Below are 12,203 nucleotides of genomic sequence, written 5' to 3'. Positions count from 1 at the left end.
TGGAATAGGCACATTTATCTTTTAATGCTTCACAAGTTCTGAGAAGTCAAGAGCTGCCAAATTAAATTAAGCTACAGATTCCCTGGAACACAATGTTGTCATGTAGTCTGACTCTGGGCTAATCTAAGGCCAGAAAAAGAATAGGCATGACTTTGCAGCCGGAACAGCGCATATGTTTTGAACAAAAGCACATGGAGCTGTGAACCAGGTATGTTTTGGTTCCTTGATGTTTGCAATAAAGACACCCTTCCACCACCACCCCCTGTCCTCTATGGGTCAGCCAGTTGTAAATGCAGTCCAACAAGTCACCATTGATCTCGTGCATCTTAATCTTCTGGATCAGTCTAGCATGAGGTCATTGTCAAATGCATTACTAAAATCCAGGTAGACAACACCCACTGCCCTACCCTCATTGATCACCTTCGTCACCTCCTCAGAACACTCAATGAAGTCTGTGAGACATGACCTGACCTGCGCTATGCTATGATGTTTCCACTGGTGGGAGAGTCTAGGACTAGAGGTCATATCCTCAGAATTAAAGGACGTTCTTTTAGGAAGGAGATGAGGAGGAATTTCTTTAGTCAGAGGGTGGTGAATCTGTGGAATTCTTTGCCACAGAAGGCTGTCGAGGCCAAGTCAGTGGATATCTTTAAGGCAGAGAAAGATAGATTCTTGATTAGTACAGGAAAATGGGGTTAGGAGGAAGAGATAGATCAATTATGATTGAATGGCGAAGTAGACTTGATGGGCTGAATGGCCAAATTCTGCTCCTGTCACCTATGATCTTATGATTTAAGGCTACTATTGTGAATTAACTCATTCTCTTCCAAATGCAAGTAAATCCTATCACTGAGTCCTTTCTAATATTTTTCCTATCACTGGTGGGAGGCTTGCTGGCATATAATTTCCTGGATTATCCTTTTGTCCCTTCTTAGACAAACATCATCTTGAGGCTAGACACAATGCTGGAGTCATTCAGCGGAACAGGCAGCATCTCTGGATAGAAGGAATGTGTGACGTTTCGGGTCAAGACCATTCTTCAGGCTGGAGTCAGTGGAAAGGGAAACGAGAGATATAGATAGTGATGTAGAGAGATATTGAACAAATGAATGAAAGATATGCGAAAAAAGTATGGATGATAAAGGAAAAAGGCCAATGTTAGCTGTATGGTAGATGAGAACGAGAAGCAGATACGACTTAGATGGGGGAAGGATGGAGAGAGAGGGAATGCAGGGCTTACTTACAACTCAGTGGTATGTAAGTTGGAGAAATCAATATTTGTACCACTGGGTTGTAAGCTGCCCAAGCGAAATATGAGCCGCTGTTCCTCCAATTTGCGTTTAGCCTCACTCTGACAATGGAGGAGGCCGAGGGCAGAAAGGTCAGTGTGGGAATGGGAAGGGGAATTAAAGTGTTTGGCAACCAGGAGATCGGGTGAGGCTGACAGGCAACATCCTAAGTGTGGCACAGCCTTGCACAATATAATTAATGCGCTGGGGTGTGCCAGAACACGTCCTGCACATGGAACTCTTCTGAATAACTGACTGATGACAAAGGCAGGCTTGGAAATTAGCCAAGAGTCAAAGCTGACCCTGAAGTCAGCAACATTTAAAACTATCACGAATATTGTAAACAGTAAAATCACCCAAAACACCTGCAAGTGATTAAACACACTACAATTATATAGTCATTCCTTTAATATTACCAACGTTATTTTTTGAGTTGGTATTTCAATCATGTACTTCATTGCCCAGAGGTTATGTACAAGGAGTAAGAAAATTGAAACAGAAAAAAAAGAAAAAAACAAGGAAGAAAGGAAAGATGAAGTGAGATAAGGAAATGCCCTGAAAGAAACAATATCATAAGATCTAGGAGCAGAATTAGGCCATTTTCCCCATCAAGGCTACTCTGCCATTCAATCATGGCTGATCTTTCTCTCCCTCCTAACCCCATTCTCCTGCCTTCTCCCCATAACTGCCACCTGTACTAGAATCAAGAATCTATCCATCTCTGCCTTAAAAATATCCACTGACTTGGCCTCCACAGCCTTCTGTGGCAAAGAATTCCACAGATTCACCACACTCTGACTAAAGAAGTTCCTCCTCATTTCCTTCCTAAAAAAAAGTCCTTTAATTCAGAGGCTGTGACTTCTAGTCCTCGACTCTCCCACTGGTGGAAACATCCTCTCCACATCCACTCCATCCAAGCCTTTCACTATTCTGTATGTTTCAGTGAGGTCCCCCTCATTCTTCTAAACTCCAGCAAGTACAGGCCCAGTGCCGTCAAACGCTCATATGATAGGTAGATGGAATAAGGAGGTGCAAGGTAAAGGTATAGAGCTATACAGCAAGGGAAAAGCCCCTTCTGCCCAATTTGTTCATGCTGTCCAAGTTGTCTAACTGAGCATCCACTTATTCACAAAATGCTGGAGTAACTCAGCAGGTCAGGCAGCATCTTGGGAGAGAAGGAATGGGTGACGTTTCGGGACGAGACCCTTCTTCAGACTGATGTCAGGGGGGCGGGACAAAGGAAGGATATAGGTGGAGACAGGAAAATAGAGGGAGATCTGGGAAGGAGGAGGGGAAGGGAGGGACAGAGGAACTATCTAAAGTTGGAGAAGTCAATGTTCATACAACTGGGCTGCAAACTGCCCAGGCGAAATATGAGGTGCTGTTCCTCCAATTTCCGGTGGGCCTCACTATGGCACTGGAGGAGGCCCATGACATAAAGGTCAGACTGGGAATTGGAGGGGGAGTTGAAGTGCTCGGCCACCGGGAGATCAGTTTGGTTAATGCGGACCGAGCGCAGGTGTTCAGCGAAGCGATCGCCGAGCCTGCGCTTGGTTTCGCCGATGTAAATAAGTTGACATCTAGAGCAGCGGATGCAATAGATGAGGTTGGAGGAGGTGCAGGTGAACCTTTGTCTCACCTGAAAAGACTGTTTGGGTCCTTGGATGGGGTTGAGGGGGGAGGTAAAGGGACAGGTGTTGCATCTCGTGCGGTCGCAGGGTAAAGTGCCCGGGGATGGGGTGGTTTGGGTAGGAAGGGACGAGTGGACCAGGGAGTTACGGAGGGAACGGTCTCTGCAGAACGCAGAGAGGGGAGGGGATGGGAAGATATGGCCAGTGGTGGGGTCCCGTTGTAGGTGACGGAAATGTTGGTGGATGATATGTTGGATCCGCTGGCTGGTGGGGTGGAAGGTGAGAACGAGGGGGATTCTGTCCTTCTTGCGAGTGGGGGGAGGGGGAGCAAGAGCGGAGCTGCGGGATGTAGAAGAGACCCTAGCGAGAGCCTCATCTACAATGGAGGAGGGGAAGCCCCGTTTCCTGAAGAACGAGGACATCTCGGAAGCCCTAGTGTGAAACACCTCATCCCGGGCGCAGATGCGGCGTACGGATGAATTGGGAGTAGGGGATAGACTTTTTGCAGGTGACCAGGTGGGAAGAAGTGTAGTCCAGATAGCTGTGCGAGTCAGTGGGTTTATAGCATCCACTTGCTGTGCCTGGGAAATATCCTTTCAAACCTTTCTGATCTATGCACCTGTCCAAGTGTCTTTTAAATGCCGTAATTGTACCTACTTCTACCACTTCATTTGGCAGCTTATATCCATAAACATACTACCTTGTAGTTTTTGACTCCTCTGCCCTGGCAGTGACTATTCACCTTATCTGTGCTCCCTGTGATTTATAAGATCACGAGGAAGTGAGCTGAGTAATTAAGGTTAGAAACGAGAAGTTGAGCCACTATTTCCCATCGTTAGGTTATTCATTGCCAAGATTTATTTTCTCTGACCGAAGTTGGTGGAGAAAATTTACTTTGAAGAGCAGGCATTGGATTTTACAGAGGGAATCTGAGCGGGGCGGCAAAACTGAATACAATTCAACGATACGTTATTGCCCCGCGTACCTGGGGACAGTGAAATTCTGAGCCTTTGCAGACATTCCGGTAAAACCGTACAGCTGACTTCACTGAGGCAGTACACAAAGCCTCGCCAAGTTTCAAAAGTTCATCAACAAAGTTTCAAAAGTTCTTAGTACAGTCTTGTCTTCTCGCAGCGAGGAAACCAGGCCTGCCGCCGCACGTGGCCGCAGGCACTAGTGGGACCCTCTTCTCTGTCGGCGGCCCCTCTGCCGGGTCGCTCTTTGCTCTCAGCGGCGCCCCACCACGACCCTCTTCATTCTCGGTGGCCCAATTGCTGGGTCCCTCTTCTCTCTCGGTGACCCCTCTGCCGCATCGCCAGGTACCTCTTCATTCTCGGCGGACCCCGCCAGGTCCCTCTTTGCTTTCAGCGGCGTGGATCGCCGGGTCCCCCTTCGTTCTCCGTAGCCCTTCGCTGGGTCCCTCTTTGCTCTCGATGTCGCGACACGCCGTCTCCGCGGCGCATCCCGAGAGCCTTTAGAGCAACATGTTGCTGAAGGTTGGCTGAGGGGGGACTCTAGCCATTGTAATTCTAGAGACATTCCTCAGGTGATTGCCAAGCGGAGTAATTATAGCAACCTTCATTAAGTCAACAGCAAGTCTAATATTTACTGTCAGCTTTCACTGGTTTTCATCAGTTACTGAGGATTTATTTTAGTTCTCTTAAGTATTAGTGTTGAACACACATTTTTCACAACCGCAATCAGTCTCTAAATATGAACTGAAATTGGGGAATGGAATTTGCAAACATTCCTAGACTGAGGTATTCTTGAAATAATCTGTACGTGTTTCTGGAATTCTAAAGCAACGTGCTTTTCTCGTTATACAGTAGATAACTGTAAAAATAAACTGGAAGGGTCCAACAGCATGAAGTCTCTGATAACACTGTTATCAAAAAGTATGTGCAGTCCGACTGAGAACAATGTTATCCGGCTTTAGGACTTGAGTTATGTCTGATAACGATGACTGTCTAGGTCTCCTTCATTGAAGCTTGATTGACTAGAGAGACATTAGACTTTAGAGATACAGCGTGGAAACAGGCCCTTCGGCCAACGGAGTCCGTGCTAACCAACAATCACCCCCTAGTGCTAACACTAGCACTATCCTACACATTAGGGACAATTTACAGAAGCCAATTAACCTACAAACTTGCACGAGTTTGGAGTGTGGGAGGAAAAGGGAGAACGTACAAACTCTACACAGACAGCACCTGAGATCAGGATCGAACCCGGGTCCCTGGCGCTGTAAGGCAGCAACTCTACCACTGCGCCACTGTGCCTTAGAGTAATTCTAGATGACGACACCAGTTCTGAATTTGGTCTTCAGGGAGATCAGGAGGAGGTGACATTTCTAAATGAACAGCATCCTAAAGGAGTGCAGCACTGCAGACTGCTGCTTAACAAAGGTAATGACAGAGAACAAAACAGAAACACGTGTTGGATATAAATAGGGCGCACACATCAGTGATATTGATTTCTTCTGTGTGCATATTTGGATTGGCTGTTTTTAAAAAATGGGCAAGATTTCTTTAGCCTTTAGACTTTAGAGATACAGCGCGGAAACAGGCCTTTCTGGCCCACTGATTCCGCGCCGACCAGCGATCACAAGCACTATCCTACACACTAGGGACAATTTACAATTTTACTGAAGCCAATTAACCCACAAACCTGTACGGCTTTGGAATGTGGGAGGAAACTGGAACACCCGGAGAAAACCCATACGGTGTCAGGGGGAACTTACAAACTCTGTACATACAGTACTCGTAGTCAGGATGGAACCTGGGTCTCTGGCGCTGTAAGGCAGCAAGTCTATCACTGTGCCGCCCAGTGCATTCCCTTTGAGTAAATTTTTTAAATCGTTTTATTTTCCTACAAAAACCAAACCAGAGGTTTTAATGTTTAATCATTTATATGAGCTAAATTTTAGCTCATATGCCACCAAAGTCAGGGTCCCAAAGGGATATGTAAGTGTTTTTATATAGTCTATCCTGGGCCTCAGATATATTAATGTGCCATTTGTGTACTGTGGAACCATGCACTTTAAATGGCGATTCTAGCATCTTAACACAGATCTACTAAATCAATGTGACCACTGAATGACCCCTCACAGGTAGGCACTGTGTAAGTAATTCTAAACCAAGTTTCTCCCTTTTTGTGTGCTAACTTTGGTGATGGTCTGAAATGAAAGCTTACGTTACTCAAAGTTCATGTCATTGATATGAATTTAATTTCCATGTGGTGATCTAGTCTGGTGTTCCTACTGGGTTCATTGGTAGAGTTCTGGATATTTAGTGAATTGTGGGATAAGGGTAGGAAGGAACTGCAGATGCTGGTTTAAACCGAAGATAGACACTAAAAACTGGAGTAATGCAGCGAGACAGGGGGCATCTCTGGAGAGAAGGAATGAATGATGTTTTGGGTCGAGACCCTTCTTCAGACTGGCTACCAGTCCCGCTGAGTTACTCCAGCTTTTTGTGTCTTATCATGGGATAAGGGATAGGTCAGCTCTGAACTGAATGAATGGTGGATCAGGCTGAATGGCCTCCTCTTGTTCCTCTTTCTTTCCTCAGTTCACCTCAAATTCTTATTCACAGGTGGCCATTAAGTCTGTCCGAAAGGAGAAGGTTCAAAAGGAACTAGATCGGATCCATATTCAGCGGGAAATGGAGATCATGTCATCTCTTAACCACCCCAATATCATAAACATTTATGAAGGTGAGCATCATTATGATTACATATACAGAAACAAAGACTTTAACAAATAATTGACCATGTTCAATCCACGGCCTGCCATTTTATCAAAGTGTAAATTACGCTTAAAGCATGTGGACTTGAGAAGAAAGTAGTAAAGGGGTGGTAGCTGAATAATTTCCTGCAATGAATTCTGGTAGAAATATGGGGCAAAATCTGAAGATGATGGTTGATCTGCCCATTTTCAGCCTCTCCAAAGTGACCACCTGCCTTATGACCATCATCTGCAATGGCAATGAAGCAGCAATTTCACAGGTATTCTGGCAGCACCATGCAAAGTGATTACCCATGTTAGTGCAAAGGTGTTTCCCCATGTTAGTGCCAACAGGTTTTTCAATCTATCATATGTATGTAGGTTAATTGGCTGGGTAAAATGTAAAATGTAAATGTAAAAATTGTCCCTAGTGGGTGTAGGATAGTGTTAATGTATGGGGATCGCTGGGCGGCGCGGACTTGGTGGGCCGAAAAGGCCTGTTTCCGCGCTGTATATATATGATATGATATGATATGCACAGGTGAACACGAAGGTCTTGAACTAGCTGGTCGCTGGTTGGTTTGGAGCAACAAGGTTCCCTAATTTGACAGGAGCAGAGCACTGATCTGTGTCAACTCTGCAGCACTAACATTGTCCAAGAAAACTTGAATAACCCTGTGCCAGATGAGGCGTGAAGCTGGAAGTGCCATAAGAGTCGAAGAGTCACACAGCTTGGAAACAGGCCCTTCAGCCAAACTCATCCATGCCAACCAAGATGCACTATCTAAGCGAGTCCCATTTGCCTGTGTTTGGCCCATATCCCTCTAAATCTTTCCTATAAAGTACATGTACTTTATTTAAGTATTTTAACCACCTCTTCTGGCAGCTCGTTTCATACACCCGCCACCCTCTGAGTGAAAATGTTCCTCCTCAGGTTCCTATTAAATCTTTCCCCTCTCACCTTAAACCTATGTCCTCTAATTCTTGATTCCTCTACTTGGGTAAAACAACTAGGTGCACTCACCCTACCAATTTCCATCATGATATTATACATTCACCCTTTCAATTCCCCTCATAATTTTACACGCTCATAAAAGAGCACCCCTATTCTTTCAAAACAGCTGCAATGCAAATGTTTGGTACTTTTTGTGAATTCATAGAGTTTAGATAAATAATTGTAATTATAGATGGTGTTCTTAAGTGTTTTAATAATATTGAATAATATGTGTTTAATATTTGATGACATTTAAGAACACACATAGAATTACAAATATTGATTCCAATTATTTGATTTTTATGAGTATTTGAATGATTTTGTCTATCAGTGATATGTGCTTGAGGCCGTAGGGGTGTGGGTTTGGAACCACGGAGAGTGTAGGAACGGGTCGGTTGGTAACTCAAAGGGAACCTAAGACAGCCATATTCTCAGTGCTGGGCCCAGAACTGCTCAGGGAGTGTAACTTTGTAAAGTTACACAAAATCAGGCTTCAGAGCCACTGTGAAAGCCAGCCCACAAGAACAAGGATCCTGGAAGTGGCATCTAGGAGTGTGTTGCATGTTCCTAAGCCCTCATGTCCCACGCAGCAGAGCTATAGAGAAGCCCAGAACAAAAGTTGGAGATATTATGACTTAGACTGTAAAACTGATTTTCATTCACGTTTTAGTTTTCAAAGGAATTAGATTGCCTATGCAGTCCAATTCCCAGTTATGTCTATCGGAGGTCGGAAGCAGCAGGTTAAAAATCAAGAATCACTGACTAGAATATGGTGCTACTTTGGGTTGAAATAATTGCTGTGCCATAGTAATAAGTTGAACCCTTAGTTGAACCTGCCTTTCAAAATGAACATGGTTCATGTTCAAGAATCAGAGCATGTTCTACTTCACATAACGAACAATACTCGTGATTAATATAAAAATGATCCTGATCCGCTGATCACTTTATGTGTCCTTTTCTGCAGTGTTTGAAAATAAGGATAAGATCATCATCGTCATGGACTACTGCAGTAACGGCGAGCTGTATGATTATGTAAACGAGCACCACAAACTCTCTGAGAGCGAAGCACGCAAAGCTTTCAGGCAAATCGTCTCTGCAGTTCACCACTGCCACAAGGTAAAAATACACATTTTAACAAGTATTATTCTCATATGCTTTCTACGTCAAAGTATCGTTAATCAGAATATATGAAGGGACGGAGAAGACGAGGGCATTCGATTCAATTTGAGATACCAGCTATCAAGACAGATGTGTATAGCAATTCATTCTTCCCTTGCACAATTAAAGCATGGAATAGTCTTCACCCTAACACAGTTACTCAACCAGATGCAACTAAATTTAAGGCAGCTCTTCTTCTCCAAGAAGCCCTTCTTGCTTAAGCCCATACTCCGCCACCTCCAGTTTAAATTCCATTTGGAATATTTTGGAGGGCCAAGAACCAAGAATCAAGAACCAAGGGAGAGGGTTCTAGATGCAGGGACCACACTTTAGGATATGGAATAAGTCATTTAAGACTTGGATGAATAGAAATGTCTTCACTCAGAGAGAGGTGAACTTTTGCAGTTCTCCCCCTCAGAAGGCAGTGGTCAAATTTCTGAAAATATTTAGGCAGGAGATAGGTGTAGGTAGACTCTAGACAAATAATTTATTAAGGGATATGGGAAGAAGGCAGGACTAAGGCCACCCTCATCCCATGCGGTTAATGCCATATTTGTCTAGCAATCGAGGATCAACATGTTTTTGATCTATAGCATAGGAACTCAGGAAGCTGAATGGCCTATTCCTGTTCCTCTGAAGAAGGGTCTCGACGCGAAATGTCACCCATTCCTTCTCCCCAGAGATGCTGCCGGACCCGTTGAGCTACTCCAGCTTTTTGTGTCTATCTTCGGTTTTAACGAGCATCTGCAGTCCCTTCCTGCACATACATTTATAATGTTATATGTTCATACACACAGCAAATTCTATTGTCTTTCGCATGCGTGCACACAGCCTTAAATCAAACAATGTAAGTACATCTATAACACAACACAGAGCAATATCTTCCTGTAGCAGTATAATACACATAAATGTACATATAACTAAAATATAACCAAAGTATAATAAAAAATACCCAATAATACATGCACTCACGGGCATACAAGACCTGTAAATGCACACTCCATATAGGGGAATACAAAATCATTTAGCAATATATACAATAGATTACTCTGATGTATACATAGTCATAAATATAGCAATAAGAATACACTAAAGAGTTCCATCTAAAATCTGAAAATGTAGAACATAGAACAGTACAGCACAGGAACAGGCCCTTCGGCCCACATTGTTTGCACCAAACATGATGCCAAGTTAATTTGGCTCATCTGCCTGTACATGACCCATATCCCTTTATTCCCTGCACTTCCTTGTGCCCATCCAAAAGCCTCTTAAACACCACTATCGTATCTGCCTCCACCAGCATCGCTGGTAATGCGTTCCAGGCTCCCACCACTCTCTTTGTAAAAACACTTGCCCCGCAAATCTCTATTAACCCCCCCCCCCCCCACCCCTCACTGTCTAGCTATGCCCTCTCTATTGGATATTTCCACGCTGGGAAAAATACTTTTACTTTTCATTAGACTTTAGAGATAGTGTGGGAACAGGCCCTTCAGCCCACACCGATTAGCGATCACCCGCACACTAGCACCATCCCACACAGTGGAGACCATTTACAATTTTACCGAAACCAATTAATGTACAAACCTCCATGTCTTTGGAATGTGGGTGGAAACCGGAGCACCCGGAGGAAACCCATGCAGTCACAGGGAGAACGTTCAAACTCTGGCGCTGTGAGGCAGCAACTCTACCACTGCATCACTGCTGCCCTGTGCGACTGTCTACCCTATCTATGCCTCTCATAAATTTATATACTTCTATCAACCTCTGACATTCCAGAGAAAACAGTCCAATCTATCAAATCTCTCATTTAGTTGAAGCACTGTAATCAGGCAGTATTCTGGTAAACCTCCTCTGCACCCTTGCCAAACCCTCCACATCTTTCGTGTAATGGGGCAACCAGAATTGCACGCCATACTCCAAATGAGGCCGAACCAAAGTCCTATAGAGCTGCAAAATGACTTCCTGACTCCTATATTCAATGCACCTAGCAATGAAGGCAAGCATACTACACTTACCCACCCTGCCTACTTGTGTTACCCCCTTCAGAGAGCTAGGAACTTGGATTCCAAGATCCCGCAGCGCATCAATGCTGTTAAGGCTCTTACCATTAACTGTGTACTCCCTTCTTACATTCAACCCCACTCCCCCCCCAAAGTGCAACACCTCACACTTGCTCAGGTTAAACTCCATCTGCCATTTCTCTGCCCATTTCTGCAGCTGGTCTATACCTTGCTGTATCTTCTGACTGCATTTATATCTGCAACTCCACAATAATATATATAGATATATAGATAAACAATAATTTCCTCTTGGCCTGTATTCCCAATTGAAATTAATGGGGTCTCCAATCCGGGCCATTTAACACAAGGCCTGGGATCAGAGAGACAGATTCCCTCGTTTAATGCTGGAGATCTTCAGCAAGATCTTGTTATTAGACGAGACAGAAAATCAGGGACAGTAGGCCAGCTTCTTCAGGTTGGACTAAACTACAAATGGAGCGGAACTGTAATGAGAAAAGGAACTCCACGACACACTCACCTACGATCAAGGGCGGCACGGTGGCGGAGTGGTAGATTTGCTGCCTTGCAGCGAATGCAGCGCCGGAGACCCGGGTTCCATCCTGACTACGGGCGCCATCTGTACGGAGTATGTACGCTCTCCCCGTGACCTGCGTGGGTTTTCTCCGAGATCTTCGGTTTCCTCCCACACTTCAAAGATGTACAGGTTTGTAGGTTAATTGGCTTGGTAAATGTAAAAATTGTCCCTAGTGGGTGTAGGATAGTGTTAATATGCGGGGATCGCTGGTCGGCGCGAACCCGGTGGGTCGAAGGGCCTGTTTCCGCGCTGCATCTCTAAATTAAACATCTGACAGATTTAAATATTTTATAATGCTCCATGTTAGTAAATAAAAAAAGACTTGTTTTTCAAGCATTTCAAAATATCACTCCCAAGTTATGAATGCCCATCTGCTGATCTTGGATTCTAGTTTAGAGATACAGCGTGGATAAAGGCTCTGGGAGCCACTGACTGCACCAACCAGCAATTACCCCGTACACTAGTTCTATGCTACACACTAGTGTCAATTTACAGAGGCCAATTATCCGAAAAACCTGCATGCGTTTTGAAATGTGGGAGGAAAGCGGAGTACCCGGAGAAAACCCACGCGATCACAGGGAGAACGAACAAACTCCATACATACAGCACCCATGGTCAGGATTGAACCTGGGTCTCTGGCTCTGTAAGGCAGCAACTCTAGCGTTGGCCCACTGTGCTGTGCTGTGAACTAAATGCCCACGGACTGTCCAGCAGCAGAGCCGGCCCTTCAAATCCACATAAATCGGGGACGTCTGCATTTGCATGGGCAGTTATTCTCGTTAGACATGAAACCCAGCCTATCACAACCCTTATGA

The 12,203-nt window shown here is 44.6% G+C and overlaps 1 protein-coding gene across 4 annotated transcripts in view; it reads left to right on the top strand.

Annotated features, from left to right (window-relative positions):
- The window catches only part of LOC144601735 (NUAK family SNF1-like kinase 1), a 257,453-nt gene that overhangs the window by 224,854 nt on the left and 20,396 nt on the right, over positions 1–12,203 (top strand). For all 4 annotated transcript variants that reach the window (XM_078414068.1, XM_078414067.1, XM_078414066.1 and 1 more), the window contains 2 exons: positions 6,511–6,631; positions 8,600–8,751. In XM_078414068.1, coding sequence (XP_078270194.1) covers positions 6,511–6,631; positions 8,600–8,751 — 273 coding nt within the window. The remainder of the gene's footprint in view (positions 1–6,510; positions 6,632–8,599; positions 8,752–12,203) is intronic.

This window comes from Rhinoraja longicauda, chromosome 17 (genome assembly GCF_053455715.1).
Source record: "Rhinoraja longicauda isolate Sanriku21f chromosome 17, sRhiLon1.1, whole genome shotgun sequence".
NCBI lineage: Eukaryota > Metazoa > Chordata > Chondrichthyes > Rajiformes > Arhynchobatidae > Rhinoraja > Rhinoraja longicauda.
This window is presented reverse-complemented; position numbering and strand designations above follow the sequence as displayed.